This window comes from Haliaeetus leucocephalus, unplaced genomic scaffold (assembly GCF_000737465.1).
Source record: "Haliaeetus leucocephalus isolate CR32 unplaced genomic scaffold, Haliaeetus_leucocephalus-4.0 Scaffold933, whole genome shotgun sequence".
In the NCBI taxonomy this organism is placed as follows: Eukaryota; Metazoa; Chordata; class Aves; order Accipitriformes; family Accipitridae; genus Haliaeetus; species Haliaeetus leucocephalus.
In genome coordinates this window covers 190,134-208,571 of record NW_010973369.1, presented here as the reverse complement: position 1 = coordinate 208,571, position 18,438 = coordinate 190,134, and the positions used below count along the sequence as shown (strand labels likewise).

The following is an 18,438-nucleotide window of genomic DNA, read 5'->3' as shown; positions in this document are numbered from 1 at the left end:
GGGACAGCAGCCCCGGGCCGGGGGACACACACGACACCAGGCGGTAGAGCTGGAGGCGGGGTCGCGGGCTGGGGGGTGTTTGGAGCCTCACCCGCGGGTGTGCAGGAGCCCTGCGCCTGCTTGGCGGGCGTGCTCCCGAGCACAGGCCGGCCCCGGTACCTCACCGGCCCCGGTACCTCACGGCCGAAGCGTGTGGAGCGTTACTCTTCGCCAAAGTACGTCTCTGCCTACTTTGTGCCTGCTTCGTGTCAACTTCGGTCGTTACCCCTCGACAGGGGAGGCGGTCGCTCAACAAGCCTCCGGTTTTTATAAAGCGTGGAACAGCGAATTTATTCAGGACGAGCGTGGTTGGAAGGGTAGCTGCTATAGTTGAGGGCAAGAAACGCATGTGCGGTGTTTGCTGAACCATCGCCCTCCTGTTTCGCATCTTGTGTATCAATCTGAGTTACTGGGGTGACTGGGGTGAGGTGATGACTGCGGGTGGCTCTGAAATCTACAGGGCAAGGGTAGTAGCCAAGAGGTAAATGTTCTTGTTTCACTCTTGCCCTGGGTCCAGTCTTGACGCTTTTGGGTGTCAGAGCACAACGCCCTCCTCAAAAACTACCTTCCGTGCTCGCCATCTAGTTAGCATTAGAGTAGTAGTTGTTCCAAGAATTTGATACACCCTCTCTAATTGTCCCTGAGACCCAGAAGAGTTAATGCTCACGTCATACCCATTCCTTTGTTAAATGTACATGGGGGGAAAACTCAAATGACAAGGAGGTGACCATAGAAGGTACCAGATTTGATTGCCAGACCTGATAGTGAAATCAGATGAAACATCAACTGCTGCTTCTCTTGACCTTTGCCAGCTGGCATTGGGAAAGGTGCATGTTTCTGGCAGGTTACATCCCAAGGGGGGTATCAGTTGAGCTTTACTGCTTGACTAATGCTGAAATCGATGTATTCATGCCAAACGAGGCCTCATTTTGTGTCAGATACTGTCCAGATGCAGGTGAGGGTGTGTTTCCTATGTGAGTTTTAAAATTTGAGCTTTTTCCTACTGAACTGCTGATTCAACCCCTCGCTGCTCTCTTGAAAACTGTAAATATTTGGTAATTTATTGGTGCAACCCTTCTGGCCTTGAATGCTTACCCAGGCTTCTCCTGCCACAGTGACTGAGCCAAGTGAACGTGCACAAACAAGAATAAAATGAAGCCTGGGATACTTCCTTGGGACCCTGGTGTGTTCTCCTAAGCTACATATTAAAAGCAGTAAAGTCCTAAATCAAACCCTTAGTAACTAACTACCTACTGTTAAACTGGTGAGAATCAGCTTATTATGGTCAGGAGGAGTCTGGTTTGCCTTTGCAGATTGCTCATGTATAAGCCTTTGTATGAGCCAGAAGGAAAACAAAATCCGAGGCTCAGAGTAGTTGAAAGAAAGCAGGATTAAAATAGCCCAGGAGGGAAAGGGGTGGGCGGGGGGGGGGCAGTTGGGTGCTGGCAACTGCAAGTGCTTCTTGTTTCTGTGGTCTTTCCTCTGCCCTTTTGCTCTCTCAGCTGACTGGTCTGCAGAGCTCCGCCAGGAGGAGGGGAAGGAGGAGGAGGAGGAGGCCTGGCAGCCCACTCGTTGCTTTGGGTCAGGGCTGGAATTGCTCGGTTGGAGAAAGTAAATACAGCTTGTTTTCGTCTTTGAATCATTACACAACAGGAGCAGGAAACGATTGTTTACAATGCAGTTGGAGAGGGCTGATGGAAAACATCACCAGCGACACTGTACCCTCAGAATGGCTTAACTTTTAAGGCTTCAAAACTTTATAGAAGTGGAACGGTTCCAAAAAAACAGAGAAAAGGCAGAGTCAGGAATATGACTGTTTACAAAAGGCACCCAGGCTCCAGTTTCACGGCAAGTGGCTTGCTTAGGTCTTGGTCTGCCACCCCGTGCTAAAGATTCTGCTTTTGTCAATGCATCTTTTCCCCCTTCTTGTATTTTTTAGATTTGTTTCTCCATTAATTTCTTCTTCTTGATCATCTGCTTTGTCTTCATCTATCCTGAATAAAATTTCTGGATTTCTATTCATCATCATTGAGGACTTTAGAAAGGGACTGGCTGGGAAATGCCAGGGGTTTGAGCCAAGGTGTGCTGAGGGCACCAAGCGCTGACTTCTCCAATGATTTGATGAGCCATTAGTGGTGAGAGAAGAGGGTGATGCTCTGTGACTTGGTCTGGTCCTTGGCACGTCTGCAGCAAAGCATCTTTGGTTTGGGTGCATGGGGGTAAAATCTGACAGTAACTGTCTGCTTTCATGTGCTGAACCTGACTGTAGATGCTGAGATGGCTGTCTTCTGTGTAAGTCAGATCCATTGTAGGAGTCCAAAACAATTCCCAGAACAGAACAAAGCTGTGGTCTGTGTTAAAGGAACAGGGTGTCCTGGCTGGTGGTAAGAGCATGCAGCAGCCTGATGACACCGTTGCATTTCCTGTAAAGAGGGCGAGTCCTTCAGAGTATTGGGTAGAGCTCGCACCTCCCACTGTTCTTGAAGTGGTTGTTTTGAATTGGCTGGTCTGCTGTTGCAAGGCTGCCAATGGGCTTCAAGCTTTGTTTTCAATGCAGTACATAACCAGTGTGGTTACAGACGTGGACCTTGAACCTAGACTGGTCCGCTAACTGCAAGTAAGTTGGCCTCGTGCCCCAGTGTCCTGCCGAAATGGAGGCACTTCACAGTAAGACGCATACATGTGGAGCCCCTGGCTAGGTGACAAACATAGATAGAGGTTTGGCCTCAGCCTCTGTGGACTGAGTATTCCCATCCTGGGTTCAGTCCTCTGGGAGATCTGCCTTTAGTTCTGGGAAGCCACTTCTCTTTAGAGGAAAGGCAGTGGTAGATAAAGGCAGTGTGTGGAGCTGAGTACCTTCTCCTCTTGGCTCTGGGAAAAAGTGAAGCATTGCCTTCTCTAGGGACTCATCTAGCATAAGCCAGTTGTACTTGTACCAGTTGAAAGACCAACAGTGGATGAATTGTCTGTCTCATCCACCATCCTGTGCTTGTAATGGTTTTGCTTGTTGGGGGCTTGGAAAAGCATCTTGGTCTTGATCTGAGGTTGATTAGTGAGTCAGCTTGTCCTCATACTCTGTGCTCGGAGTATTCATGCTCTAGCAGTTGTGCTTTAAGAGCTGGGATTCCGTGGAATGAGGCTGCTGTTGCAAGTTGATGCTTAGCTGCCTGTGTCTAGTTGTACTAATTACCAAGGACGTTCTGTGACATGATTTGATGTCGGGTTAATGATCAGCATTGAAGAAAATATTGGTACAAGAAGAACTGAACAAACATCCAGAACAAATGCCAGCTAGACATGTAGACCACAAATATTGATTTTTTTATTGTTATTCTTTTATATAACAAAAGGTCCTGACTGGCAGCCAAGAACAGTAAAACCTGTATGTCCTTTATTCTTTACTTAATACTTTCTTCACTACAAAAACTTCAGATATCCCCTTGAGCCAGAAGGGTGGAGACTGATGAATCTAGGAACTGTGACACTGGTAGACTCTTGCTGCCTCTGTCATCGAGTAGCCACGAGCTACAGCCAAGTCACTTCCCTTGGCTTCTGTGTTCCTTCCTTGATCAGTCCCAGCGGGGATCAACGGTCAGGAGAGTCACTCAGGAGGTCTTCCAGTGTGTCACCCTGCTTGTGTGATGTTCTGCACTCAACCTGCAGGGTGTAAACACCTCCGACTGTGGTCATGCAGTTGTTTGCTGCCTTTTGTCTTCAGAAGGCAGTTTGGAAATAGGCTGTAAGAGAAAACGAAGGAATAAATTCAAGACTCTTGTGTCTGGCACATCCGCCCAAATAGGCCCTGCAAATCCGTGCTTGTTTGTGCACAAATATGTTCACAGATACATACACAGCAATGACCCGGGCTGTGCAAAGTCTCTTTGTGCATGCATGTGTGTGTTGTTCTGCATTAAAACACAGTTCTGTCAGGAGTGCCAGTTCTTTGTTTGAGCAATTTGAAGTGTCCTGAGTAGTTCTGAGAAATTTGAGTGCATTCCTGCTGTCTTGGAGGCTTATAATTGTGAAGGTTGTCAAGACAGAAGAAAAGGTCAAACAAAAGCTAGAGGGAAGCCCTTTCAGAGGACAGCCTCCTGACTGATCCTGTGGAGGGACCTTGCTGTTCTTTTTCCAAGGCTAGTGAAACTGATTAAATGTTGAGAAAAAAACCAGTTCCTTATCTGGAAGTCTGATGTAAATACTCCGTATGCCATCCAAACATGGCACAGAAGGTATTGCCCATTTGACCCCCATGCTCAGGAGGTGTAGTGAATTGGAAACCCTGTTTTAAGCTGTTTGAATGATGGAGGTCATCAATGATGCTCATCCTGCATGGCCCACAGCAGGGGGGACATGGTACTATGCAACCAGAGAACAAGTGTCTTGACATGAATTTAGACTTCACGGTTGTTGTGTGGCTCTGCTTGGTCACGAGCTGAGCCCTTATTGTGGATTTGCCAGAGACAAATACTCATTCCTGGAGCCAGGCTCAAAATCATACTCAGTTAAGTTTTGAAACTGCTAAAAAAAAATTAAGGTGGTTCCTGTTTGTCTTTTAAAATCCATTTTCAGGCTCTACTCTGGAGTCAGGAAGACTGGGAGCTTAGAGAAATGAACAAGACTGCTGAGATCCTTTCACAGTCACAGGGCTCCAGGAGCTAGGCATTCAAAAATCCTTCCAGACATCACACATCTTGTAATGAAGCTGTAACAGTGAAATGGATAGTCATGCAGAGAGGTCATCCCTTGCTCCACGTTCATGTTGGTAATACCTTCCTGTGAGAGTGGAGCATATGAGGCCTAATACACCGTGTTGCAGAGACACACTTTCTATCAGACGTTAAATTTAAAATGGTGTAGTTTTGGTCCCGAGTCATTCATCCTGTCCAGAGCTCCCCAGCTTTGCAGACAGAAGAAGTAAAATACGACCAAGGATCAGAATCACTGTCAAGTTTCTGCAACACTGCTGTGCTATGTAGTCTGGGACAATAACCCTTTCTTAGTAGTGACGACAGCTTTCCAGGGCACAGCTGGCCTCACAAGCTTTGCCCTCCTTTCCTGGATGTGGGAGTCTCCTCTTGCTCCTCCTGCAGTGCCAGTGGCCTGAGAACAAGCTCTCCAGCATTGGGCAAGAGCAGGTCAGGTCAGCTGTTGTATGAGCCGTGACACACCCACAGGGTTGTATTTCCTGGTGGTTAGAGGTGTCTGGCCTTAGGGTGCTGTGATACTACAAAAATACTTATTGACGTTCATCTGGAATGACCTGCATAACTTGCCTGTGTCTTCAGCAGTTGCCAGCTCATCCCAGACATCCTGATTTCAAACCATCCAATTCCTCCTCTCCTTGCAGAAAGTTTCTTGGAGAAAGGACCATGTTCTAGCGACCCTCTGCTCTGGGACTGACCGGAGCAGCTTCTTGAAGAAACATGTTCATTTTTGCATCTGCTTCAGATCTGAGGCAGATCCACCCCCAAGCTGGCTGGCAGAGTGTCTTGTGGATGGCAGCAAGAAAGCCATAGGGCTGGCAGCCTGCTGCAAGTGGCAGGGATGTCTGCACGCTCCCTTCATGCCATGGGCAGCTGCACCCAGAGCCCTGGGATGTGGGGCCACAGGGAGAGGCAGTAGCTCATGGCTGAATTTTTACTCTCTGCTTTGCTTTCTACACGCAGCTCTTGCTCAGCTCGGGAGCTGTTGACCTGGTAGCACATTGATGACGTTTCTAGGTTGTGTTTTTTCTTAATGGTATTTTCTTAGCAGCATTCCTGTTGGTCACAGGCAGTAGGGCTGGTTGTAGAGTCCATCTGCTGCCCCAGGGCAGCACCAGTACCTGACCAGCATTTGTCTAGTGTCTCCTGAAAAATGCTGTCCCTTACGCAACTGCACTGTTGGAGAACTTGCCATGTGTTTTCCTTCTGTTCCACCATCTGTATCTTTTGTCTGATTAAGATCTTCTGCATCCAGGGTTGTCCTTTCTTTCTGTGTCTACACAGCGCCCAGCACAGCAGAGACCTGTCTCCCATAGCCAAGGTTCCTAGGCACTGCTGATAAAAAAGGTTGATGCTTGGAAAGTCTGGCTTAAAATTTTCTACTCTTCTCCCCAGCTGTCATAATGATCTCATCCTGCATTGCCATGGGATATGTTGTGTGCCCACATCTTTGGGAGAACAGCTTGAGAAGGACCTCAGTCAAGAAAACAGCTGAGATTCTGGTGTTTGGGGCAATTTGCAAGCTTTCTCGTTGCTACTTAACAGTTGAAACAGCAGTTGGAAGAGAAATAGGCAATTTTCCTGGCATAGGCAATGCTGCAAAAATATTCCTGTCTTTCAGCAGGCCCTAGCAGGCAAATTTTGCTAGGAATAACCAATAAAAAGTGTGTGGTTTTCATCCTGCTGCCATCTTGAGCTCTCACATCCTGGCACTGGGGAGAAGCCTGGCTTCCCTTGTGGCAGATGTGCAGTGCCCACACCTGGGAGCAGAGACTGTGCTCTTCCCTCTGTGTGCAGTTTGTTAATCTTTGCTCAGCTCCTTCAAAACAGCAGCTGGCTGTAGCCCCTTCATCCCCTCTTGCTTGGAGTCCCTGAGCTGCTGAAATCAGTTGTGGTGTTCTGCTTCTCCTTGCAGCGAGGAGGGGTTAGAGAAAAAAAAGTAGATACGGACTGGGTTGTATAAACAGTTCTGGTTCACTTTACATATGGGCTAATGCTTTACAATAGCCAGGTGCTACGGAAAAGGGGAAGGTCTTAACCTCAACTAGCACAGCTACAGTTTGGGAGAGCTGCAGGAGAAGAACAAGGCTTGTAAAATCAGACCTGTTGTGTATGAAATGTGAGTGTGCAGACGCTGCTAGTGAAAGGGTGGAGGGAGCGTACCTGTCTGCAGTGCCGTATGTGGTGTGAGGTTGGGTGCTAGGCTGGCATTTCCATTGGTCCCTCTGAAGTGCCCTTTAATGGTTTTATCTTTATTCCTGTGACTTAGATTAGACTACATTTACATTAAATTAAAGGTGGTATTTATAATCATTCCTTGCTGTGTGATATTGAAGATGCTTTCATGAGACACAGGATCAACCGCTAGCTCCCACTCCAGGCTGAGGAGGGTGTGAGTGACCATCACCTATTTCCAGCAGGAGATCTCTAGCACCTGAACTATTGTGCGCACAGAAATTACCCTTGTGCAGGGTTTGATGCAGGATAGCTTCTCCTGATTCCCAAGCCTGTTTGGTTGGATCTCCAAGGCTAGGATGGGACTGAGTCTGCTCTTAGCAGAGCTTCAAATGTCCTGGAAACTTCTGCCTGAATCTTCAGGCACCTGAACGACTTAGGTGGGATTGCTCCCAGTTGCCTTCCTGAATGAAGTTTCTGAAATGAGCATCTCCTGGGCAGAGGATGAAGTGCAGTGCTTTAGGTGCTTGTAGTTGCAATCACACGTACCTGCCGAAGGGATCCAGCAGCCCCTGGAGCAAAGCAGCGCCTACTGTCATTGCATTGCGGTAACCTGCAAATCAAGCCACCTCCCACAGGGTCCTCCGAGGTTAGAAGGGCTGCAAATGCCCTGGGCCTATCTGATCAGAGGCACCGACTGGCTCCTGGACACATGGCAGGTCTTAAAGAGTGAGACAGGGAGGCTGCCACTATGGTACAGCAGACCTGAGGCTAGTTGAGAGCTTTACCACTGGTGGCTGCTCATGCTCTTAATTCCTGCTGAGTGTGTAGTTAGCAAGACCTGGAAGAAACATCCTGCAGCAGCAGCCTGGCCTGCCTCTGTCCAAGGCACCTGCAGTCTGCAGCCCTCGGGAGACAAACACTGTGGTTTCAGGGGTGCGATCCTGAGATGCTGGCGTGTAGCTGGATGGATGATGTAGCGTTTTATTCTCTGTGTGGTATCTTTTTCAGTGTGATGGGCAGGGGACACCTCTGGCTCCTCTGTGGAAGCAAAGGTGATGATGGCTGCCAGCCTTGTGCTGGAGTTGGCGATGCTTCCAGGGAGCAAGAAGGGGTATCAGGCATGTAGTTGCCCATTGGCACATGCAACCTAGACTAGTTGGATGCTCTGATATTATCTACATTGCTAACTATGATAACATGCAAAGGCTGCAAATTTGCCTTTGGCAAATTGCTTCTCTAGACCTGTCTCATAATTACCTGCATTGCTGGGGCTTCCTGTGCAAACAGTTCTGTGACCCTACAGGGAAATGCATGATGTCTAGGAAGTTCATGCACATGGCCATCTGATAGTATGGAGAGACATGCAGGATAGGGTAGATACTGAAGCTGGAAAAACTAGCCAGCCATGAGGACACAGCTTTCTGCAGGCTCTGTTAATACCCAGCAAGCCTGAGTTGACTGCAGTCAAGCTGCCTAAAATACTTACGCCAGTAAGTGTTGTCTTGCTCTGGATCTCCAGCCTTTCAGATGCTCTGACCTACTGAAGCTTGTACACCATGAACATGTGGGAGTGGAGCTCTGCAGAAGGTCGGGCGTGCGCTTCTGGCTGGCTGCTCAAGTTGGGTGCTATGTGTTGGGTGCTTGTGTGCTGGGTGCTTTTTGTCACCGTGTCCTTCAGCGTTCCTGAAGAGGCATTGCTGTACTAGTGTCACGTGCAGTGCTGATGTCTGCATAACTCCTTGCTGATTGGGACCTCAGGGGAAAATTGTATCACAATTGTATCACATGCCCTGAAGCATTGAATAGGGTGAAAAGGAAACATGAAGAACCACATCTTCAGTCATAAAACCCAAAACAAACATGCCTGAATTTTCCATTAAATCCAAATAATCTTGCTCTGTCTTGCTAGCCCATGGAGTCCTACAGAAGAAAGGTCTAGCAGTTCCTAGCAGAGGGATATTTTCCTCTCAGAGGAGACAGAAATGGTGCTGAAAAGCTTCTGTGATCCAGTGATTTTGTACTCTTGTGGCCTCTAAAGAAACTCCAGTCTTTTCCCAAAGTAGCATCTAGCCAAATTCAATTTATAAGCAATGAGGTTTTACTGAGTGGTTAGAGGGGAAATGCTCAACGTTTGCGGGGAGAAAACACATTCAGACACATGCACTTATCCTGCCCTGTATGATCCTGCTGGGTCATGAGAAACTGGGGCTGTGTGAAGCAGGTAAGGGGAGTTGGGCTTGAAGCAGGTGCTGCACCAGCGACTGTGTGTGTGGCAGGATGATCCCATGACAGATCCTGTGATACCCAGATCTTGCATTTCTAGGCAGTCCTTAGTCGCTGGCCTTCACTTCCCAGCTTACCTACTGTGATCCATGAAACTGCTTCCCCTGGGCACTTCAGAGGGGCCATTGTAGGCTGCGAATCACTTCCTAGAGTAATGGTAATGCAAGGAGGAGCTTAGGTCTGTAGTGTCCCAGGAGGAACACACACGGAGCCATACCTGGCCCTGGTACGGCTTCTTCCCCTCCGTTCTGCTGCTTTGAACTGTGAAAAGTGGAGAGCCCTCTGGTAAAGCAGTGAGGGGGCATTGAAATTCTCCTGTAAGCTCGAAGAGCATACCAGCTTTTATGTGCTGCCTGTTGTGTGTGTCAGTGACACTCCACGTGAACTCTGGAGGAAAATGGGTTAGAAAATGTGAAAACAACTGTAGAAAAAAACTTTTGGTACGTGGGTCATCTCCTTGCTTAAGTTTTTCTTCCTGTTTCCACGACAGGTCTAGAAATGCTTTCTGTGAGGCCAGTAGCTGTCGTAGCTACTATGTAGATCTATAATAGTGAAGGAGTCCTCCTTGGCAAGGTGTATCTCTTTTGGGCTGAGGCACTGTGCCTGATAATGTTTGGAAGTGTGCAACAGGCAGAAGGAAATGGCTAAAACCCAGCCCCAGTTGGAGAATCATCTCCTCTGGGGAAGCAGCCAGGAGACACGAAGATCCTGAACTTCTAGAGCTGAGACCCCAACGCTGTGCTGCTGCCCAGCACTGATGGTCATGAGCTGCATTTTCTTAAGGTAGATTTAGGAATACAGTTTTGTAATCTTTATGGTCTCATTTAAGTTATTTGGTTTCTATGTTGTTGCCCAGTTTTACCGGGCAGGGTAGCATGTCCCCTGCCTTGGGGGGTGATTGAGGTGGTAGGAAGCCATGAAGGGCTGATCCCTGAAGCCGACATCTGGCTGACCTTCTCACTGCTGCAAAATGTTCAGAAAAGGCCTGATGAACAGAATTTGCATTTCTTTTGCCATGTTCCTCTTTGTCAGTTTGTGGCTTGCAGGGTGATTACCTTGGTTTTGCCTGAACTAGCATAGCCAGATGTTTCTAACTTCATTTCTTTACTTCTTTCTTTCCAGCGGATCGTTGTAAAGAAGTACAGCAGATCCGAGAGCAGCATCCAAACAAAATCCCGGTAAGTTATCATTCTTGCTGTTCTCTGTTAGACTTTGTTCTCATGACCCCTCTGTGCTAGCCTCCACCAGCCAGCCGTGGAGGTTACAAAACTTTGCTCCCCAGAATCAACACAGGACACTCTCCATGAGACTCCAGTGCCTTGTGCATGCCAGCTGCTCAGTAGTAGACAGCATTCTCAGCAGTGCAAAATACAGTTTTTCTCTTAAGCTTCATGCCTGCCCTAGAGGCAAGGAACTGATTTGATCTCAAATCTACTTCCAGGCTAGTGCAGCAGGAGAAAATTCTGAAATGGCCTTGTTGTTGTTGTTGTTAGAGTAGCTACCTGATTTTTCCTGGATAACCTGGTAAGGATTTCTCTACATCTGCCCAGAGAAAGATGTGTGAGATGATCTTCGCTGTATTGAAAGCAAAAAGACTCTGTTAGGATAATTCATAATGCAGCCAAACAGTCACACCCCTTCTGTGCTTTCCCAGCACCTGTTGTTGACATGTGTAGGTAAGATGCCATGAGTTGCCTCCAGTTCTTCCTGCCCATGTCAGACCTAATATGCTGTCTTGCTCTTTGGCTATGAGTGTGCTTTTGATATCCTAGCTGAGTATTTGCTTCTCTTCCTAAGACGGAGAACTTACAGAAATAACATGCTCAGAGCTTGCTCGAGTTAGTATTTGCAATACCATAGCATGTATGACCGAAAAATGGGACATGTTCCTAGTTCAGCTCGCTCTCAGTATTGAACATCAGCCTTGTCTTAAAATTGTGTACAATCTCTCAGTATTTAGCCTTCAGGGCTTAACGTTTCAAACTGCTTTTGGCACATACTAGTCCATTCCTGCCTCACTCTTCTTTTGATTTTTAGTATAGCACCTTCTAGCAAAAATAATTCTCTTCCTTCTGTTCCACCACCACTGTGGTATCCATGTGTTGTCAGCTCAGCAGAGCAGGACTTGCCCCTTGCAGCATGCTGAATACCAGTATGCCATATCATCTACACATTTATTGACCACTGCTTTTAACATGGTGTTCATGGCATTAGGCTGGCTCTGCATTTCTCCAGAGCTGTGGCAGAGCTAATTACAATGCCTTAACACTCTAGCAATAAGGACAGGCTAGAAATAAGTTGTACATAAAATGTACACACATGCCTAATCAAGTGCCTGTACACAAATGCGTTGCCTGGGAAGTGAACAGAAGGAGCCAGAGCTCTGTATCCACATGCAGAGTTTTACCAGCATTACTGAAACGTGGTGGGAGCACTTCCATGGCTGGAGTGCTCTTTGTGTTGGGGTCAAACACCATGTGCCCCAGGAGAAGGCTTCTGTGTCATCAGGGCCTGGCCACTGGTATGGTTGTCTGGGGAGTTGTGTGTGCATGGGGAGGTTTGGCCATGGCAGACACCTGAGCCCTCCCACACCTGCTCCAGTGACCTCTTTGTTCCGTGCCTTATTGTCCTTGATAGTGTCCTGAGTGCCAGCATTGTGGGAGGATGAGGGACTCTGCTAAACGCCCAGCTGCTTTGCTTTCCTGGGCTGACTGACGTGACAGGGGAGGATATGTTTAGCTGCAAGTTTTGCTGGAGCAGTAAAAAATCAGGAGAGAAAGGTGTTGAAGGCCTTGGGGAGTCCAGCTGTGTTTGTGTCATTGGTATCTCTAAAGGCCTGGTCCTGATTAGACCCTGACACCAAGTTTGATGCTGTCTCTTCTCTTTTACACAGCGAAGTTCCTGTAAGTCACTGTATGTAGCTTTCAGTGCTAGGGCTGTGAGCAAAGCCTTGTACTGCAAAATGGAGCATGGTGTGGGGGATACCTGTGGGTCTGAGCAGTGCAGTGCAGGCAGATTGGCTGCAGGAAGGTCTTGGTCTTCTGTGAAAGGCAGGAGCTGTGTTTGCCAAGTGACTGGCTTCCCTGGTGAGGCACCTGGAATTAGCAAAGGGGTTTGAGCCCACAGCCCAGGGGGAGTTAGGGAGAAGATGGCCCAGGTCACACCCTTATTGCTGGCAGCAGCTGCCCTCTTCTTGCATCTCCAGTTTCCACTTGGAGCCCTTGGGCTGGTCCCATTTTGCTTTGACAGAGGCCCAGGAGGATTTACAGAGTGCATGGCCTGGCTTTGTGCCTGTGCCCAGGGAAAGGCATTTCTCTCCCGTTTCCATGAGGGTGCTTCCAGAGGAGGCTGAGGAAGGGACTTGCCACATACACATGGGGGGACTGCGTGGGGAGAGAGCTATGTCTGTCTGAGCAGTGGAGGCAAAGCAGTAGATAACCTGGACTCTGCCTGAGGCGTGGAGTTATCTGCTTCTGTTTGAAGGGAAATCACAGCCCAGGATGCCTCACTGGCACATGTACTAAAGAGATAGGCAGGAGCTAGGGATTCCCCAGTGTTTCTGTATCTGCCTCATGCCAGGGGCTCCTTTGCTGTCTCTGCATTCCCCAAATCTGGCTGCACTTCCATGGTAAAAAGTGCCGACCACAGGAACACACAGCCCTTATTGAGAAGGGCTTGGTTGCATTCGCAGTGAGATACTGCTCATGCTTAGGTTAGCCCTTGCAGGCAGCTGCAAGGCGGCTCTTCCTCGGGTGGTCAGAGCAAGCAGAGAGCTTCCTGCCTTCTCTCTGGGACCTCCATCAACAGCCTCAGCAGGTGCTTTAGAAATCATCTTCTGCCCCGTTAGAGGATAGACCAAGTTTATGCCTGCCCATAGCACTTGCCTGCTGTCAGCTCCAGTGCTCTCTTTCTGGAGCCCATTGAACTGGGGCCTGTTGAGGAGCAGCTACAAGCTTTAAGTCAGCTCCGGTGAGCCTTGGAGAGTCTAAAGTCACAGGAGAACAGCTTGTGCTGGGCAGCAACAGGAGCAAACCATTTCCCAAAGCCCTGTAATGCTAAATTCAGTGAGGCCTAGTGTGTCACAGGCTATAGTGCTGCAGAGGGTGAGTTAGGAGAGAGTCACCTCTCATGCTGATAGGGAAGGGTGAAGGTGTGTTTGGGCCATGCAGCGAGGTCTCTGTTAGGTTCTGTGATAAAAAGCTCATCTGCACACCCACTGAGGAGCACAGAGAGGCTATGGTGGGTGAAGGAGCCCAAATAATGCCCTGCCCTGGCACAATGGTGGACGGAAACCCAAATTACTGACTTGGAGGAAGTGACAACCTTCTCTGGGCTCCTGCAAGAGCTGTTTTGGGGAGCTGCAGACCCAGCGTCCAAGGCTGACGAGACTCAAGATGGATCAACACCGGAGCACCTTTTGGACTGAGGGGGGTTACTGTATATATTCACACTAAAGGACTTCCACCCTGTTTAGCCAGAGGGGGTCAGGACGAGGCTGTTGGTGCTGTGTGTGAGTGCTCTGCATGTCTGTGTTGATCTCTGTGGCTGGCCATGTATATAGGTATGTATATGTTATATACACATTTGTGTGTGTGTGTGTCCCTGCTGGGAATACATTCTCAGCCTTGCTGCTGGTTGGACCTGAGGGCATGGAGCAGTGGCAGTCTCGCCTCTGTCAGGCTGCCAGATCTGGCCCCATTCCCTACCAAAATCCCTTTCCACCTCTTCAGACTGGCCTCAGAACAAGGGTTTAGTTTATAAATGCTGCCTAAGCCCGCTCTGTGATGGAACTGGGACCCCAGGCTCTGCCCTAAGCCTTTCCACCTGTGCCCAGCTCATGTTATTTCTGCAGTGAGATCTGTGGTGGGTTCCCACTGCAAGAGCAGGTGTCCCACACTGAGGAACCCCCTGGCCTGAGGCAGCAGCTTGGAAAAGGATACGGGAGGGGAGGTGGCTTTGTATACCAGCCCTATGGCCGCAGGGATGTAATATTAGCATTTGATCATGCATTTCCCTCCAAAGCTAGACAAGAACGTTTTGTCCATTGGCCACCTGTTCCCATAGCTGGGTTACCCAAATAGCAGCTCATGTTCTGGAAACAGAAACTCTTGGAGCTGTTCTACATGACAGGCCCTCTGTCTGCTCAGGGCACAAGGCAGCTGCTGCTTTAACAGCCAGGACAACCTTCTCGGCCCATTCTTCGATTAATTCAGAGGCTTTTGTTTGTGCGATGGAACTGGCTGGTAATTAGAGATGTCTGCCTCCATTCCTGCTAGATGTGAGAAATGAGGCATAGCCCAGGTGTACAGGGCCCTCTCTGCATGTGAAGGTATATGCACAAACAGTTCCTACGTAGCTGCTCCTTTGTGCAAACTACTGGTAAAAACTCAAGGTCCTGCTGTTGCCTCTGTGTTTCCCAGTGGCCAGCCCCTTGAGACTATTCATCTCCCTATAGTCAAAATACTCATCTGTCCAAGTAAGACTCAAATACAGCAGGATGGCTCTGCTTGTCTTTGTACTTCTTCTGTCCTCCTGGAGGGAGGAAGGGATGTTAGCAGGTTGGTAGGGGGCATCCTGATCCATGATTTGATCTGCTGCAGAAAATTGTTCTTTCATCAGGTCCCCATCTTGCAAAAGGGGCCAAAGGAGCATTATCTGGCTTTCCCTGGTCTTTTTCTCTGGCACGCTTGCTCAGTATCAAGAGGAGACTTAGCCAATGTGAGAATACATTGGTGGACTCATGGGGGCCTTCATATGCTGCTTGTCCAGCCCTTGGGCTCCTAGGTTCCCCTTGTATGAGCTTTGTCCAGGGTGGGCTCTTCAGAGGGCATTTGGGTGCAGGGCTGTCACCAAGGTGCCTCGCACAACTCGCTCATCTGGGAACTGCCTGCAGCATAGCTTGGCCCATCCTGGTGGGCCTTGAGATAAGCCCTGCAGTCTGGGGAGCTCATCAGACATTCCCAGCTCACTGGTGATATCACATGCTGCCAACCAGAGTGTCTGATTTGGCTTTGGTGTGGACAGGCAGCAGGACATACATTGCTGCTGCTGATAGAGGCTTGTGTGTCAACAAATGATTAAGGGAAAGGCAAATCAATGTTCCCAGAGGTTCGCCTGATCCTTTTGGCTCCACAGAGCCATCTTCTGGGGTTCCTGATCTCTGCATGCTGCTCCATCCTTCCACTGTCCAAAGGCATTTGCAGTCTCCTGTGTATTTTTGGAAAAAAACTGGGAAAATTATTTATGGGAACTCCTTGCCTTATAGTGAAAAATTATGTTCAGTCTCAACTCGGAGACGACAGTGAACTGATTAGTATACAAGTGTCTTTCTGTGGAGAATACAGCTAGGTACTGGAGAGATGCGAGAGTCAGAGTATCACTGTAATGGGAATGTATTGAGCTTTGTAAGTAATATCATTACTTATTTTAACTGCCTACCACCTTGTTTCTTAGAATACAAATAGTACATTTCCAAGCTGGTTTAGAATAGCAGTTGTAGTTGTCAGCAGACACTCCTTAACAGAAGAAATTCATTAATTATAATAGCAGGAAAACAGAACAGAAATTGTTGTTTAGCCATTTCAGAATGTAAGTGTGGTAAGAGCTTTCCCAAGCAAGACCTCTTGCAGGGGAGAACAGGTTAGGCTGTCCCTGTGGTGGCACTGTGCTGAAGTGCCCTGGAATCTCACCGCACAGTTGTGGTGGCACACGGGAGAAGTGGCTATGGGTTTCTGATCCTTTTTGGAGTCAGTGTGTCTCAGTGTTAACATGAGGAGTAGGAGACTGGTGAAATCCAAACTTCCCCTTTCTGAAGGAATGCCTTGGGTGGCTTCGCAGTGATTTCTGAAAGCTGCTTGTTGGAATATCTGCAGCTCTTCCTGAGCAAGCAGGGTGATGCTGAATGGCAGCAGCCCAGAGTTGTGGCAGAAAGGCAAAGGAAAATGTCTCTTGCTGTGCACCATGACTAGCAGTCCTTAGCTCAAACCAGCAAAACCCGTGGTTTTGGTCAGTCTGAAAGTGATGTTAAAATACACTTCACTCTTCTTCCGGTTCTCCTGCATGTCAAGGACGGTAGCTAAATCAATCCGCTAATGCCTACTGTTTCTCAGCCAGCCAGAGCAATTGATGCTTTAATTCACTTATCTTGGATGCTTTGCACCGTCTGGCTCAGGCAGACAGATGACTCTTTGCTGAAGAGCTGTCTACAGCCAACCTGATGGTCACTGCCTATGGCCTTTTTTTTGTTTTCCTGTGAGGGTGAAGCAAGGTGGGGCCTTACCTCAACTTTTCCACTTGTGCTACTTTGATTTGTGTTTGCCCTTGAGGCCAGTGCTTGGCACTGTAAACTGTGGCTAACCCTACCATTGACTTTCTCCCCAGGTCATCATTGAACGCTATAAAGGGGAGAAACAGCTACCAGTGCTCGACAAGACCAAGTTCCTTGTCCCAGACCATGTCAACATGAGTGAATTGGTCAAAATAATCCGGTGAGTGGGGTGGCCCCAACTGGCATGCTGTGAACCTGTTCTCATGCACAGGCCCTGAACACAGAGTGGTGGGGTGAGGATGAGGCAGAGGCAGCTGCTGAGGGTGGGGATGGGAACATGACAACCCCAGCATTCTTGTGTTGTGGTACAGACTGTTGGGGGAGCTGAGGGGAGGCAGGTTCTTAGCACTTGTTGAAGGACTGTGACCTCTTCCTCATAGGGACATTCCATGAGCTGATGAGGGGCACTCCAATCCCCTTCTTTTATCCTTCAGCTCAGATGGAAGAGGCCCCTCTGCTTTCCCCTTGCCAGCAGCACTTGGAGAAAGGGGCTTTGCAAAGTCCTGACTCAGGAGGCCTTGGAGCCCCAAGCAGCTCAGCTGGGCTTATAGACGTCATGTCCTGAGCCTGTGGGAGGAGGTCGTAGCTGTGCAGGCCTGGCCCCACGTGAACAGCATCGCTGGGGGGAGGTGGAACTTGCTGTCATGGTGCCTACCCAGGTGGGATGACCCAGGCCCTCCTGCCCTTGCCCCTACAGGCGTCGCTTGCAGCTGAATCCGACCCAGGCTTTCTTCCTGCTGGTGAACCAGCACAGCATGGTGAGTGTGTCTACCCCCATCTCGGAGATCTACGAGCAGGAGAAGGACGAGGATGGCTTCCTCTACATGGTCTATGCTTCCCAGGAGACCTTTGGCTACTGAGGCTTGCTGAGAGGTAGCATGTGGAGACAGATGAACTGTGGCGCACAGGCCCCTGGCCTTGGAAGACAACACAAGCAGAGGCTCCCAAGAGGGGGACTGTGCTGACTCCCTTTCTCTCCCTCCCTCCCCTTCCCATCACCCTGTCACCAAAGAGGCTCATGGCTTGTGTTGGACTCCTGCAACCCTTCACTTCTGCGTAGATTAGTCCTGCTCCCTCCACACACACGCACCCGCGTGCGCACGTACGTACAGACACCCACGCGCACACGTGGGGCCTCGGCTTCCCATCCCATACCACCCCCTTCATGTAACCTTCAGCTGCTCTCACTGTGCTGTGTCTGTGTGTGTGCACGTGTTTGTAGCCTGCTGCCAAAACAGTTCAGCTGGTGATGGAGAGAGGACAGGACACTGTCACCTTCACTTTCAGCACAGGGAGAGCTGCCTCTCCTCCGAGACACTAATAAAGGGCAGGAGGTCTGCAAAAGCAGCAAACAGATGCTACCATTGCTCCCGAGTTTTAATTGATTTTAATTACACCCGTATCAGATTCTTGGTGCTACTGAGTAGATGTAGGCGTCTCTGTAGGACTGTGGATAATGTATATCCTTTAGATTTATTTTATTGTTTTTTTGTTTGGTTTTATTTTTTTTAGGGATAGATTGGAATGGGGAGAGGGGGTAATCTTTCCTGTGTTCTGTAGGTAAATAAATCGGGCTTCATTGCACTTTAAAGCGTAGTAGATGTCAGAGTGGAATTTACTTTTAATTTATACAGGTTTGCCATATATAGTGCTGCTCTTCTGTTGACAGTTGTACCTAGATTGTCTTTGTTTCTCTTTTTTTTAAAAATAAAATTGATTTCCCTTCTCTCTGTCTCCCCACTGCATGCTATTTTTCAGTCTCGGTGTGGCAAAGAGTTCACTCAAGGAATGTACTGATTTATATTTGCTATGTTCCTGTTTCTCATGTATTATACCAAAAAAATGTATATGATAAAATCCCACCCAGTTTAATCTATACAAAGGTATATATATATAAATATATATATA

At 48.6% G+C, this 18,438-nt stretch overlaps 1 protein-coding gene across 1 annotated transcript; it reads left to right on the top strand.

The window, feature by feature from the left end:
• Positions 1-9,098: 9,098 nt before the first annotated feature.
• MAP1LC3A (microtubule-associated protein 1 light chain 3 alpha) lies at positions 9,099-18,438 on the top strand. The gene is made up of 4 exons (XM_010584092.1): positions 9,099-9,141; positions 10,326-10,381; positions 16,584-16,690; positions 17,228-18,438. Exons 1-4 carry the CDS (start codon positions 9,099-9,101, stop codon positions 17,388-17,390), a joined length of 369 nt encoding a protein of 122 aa, XP_010582394.1. The 3' UTR covers positions 17,391-18,438.

What these genes read in the sequence shown, in the direction of transcription:
- MAP1LC3A (XM_010584092.1), top strand. Translation starts at nt 9,099, where the DNA reads ATGATCCTGCTGGGTCATGAGAAACTGGGGCTGTGTGAAGCAG. An exon ending in ACTGGGGCTGTGTGAAGCAG is followed by an intron (nt 9,142 to 10,325) that starts GTAAGGGGAGTT and finishes CTTTCTTTCCAG; the next exon opens with CGGATCGTTGTAAAGAAGTA. An exon ending in GAATTGGTCAAAATAATCCG is followed by an intron (nt 16,691 to 17,227) that starts GTGAGTGGGGTG and finishes TTGCCCCTACAG; the next exon opens with GCGTCGCTTGCAGCTGAATC.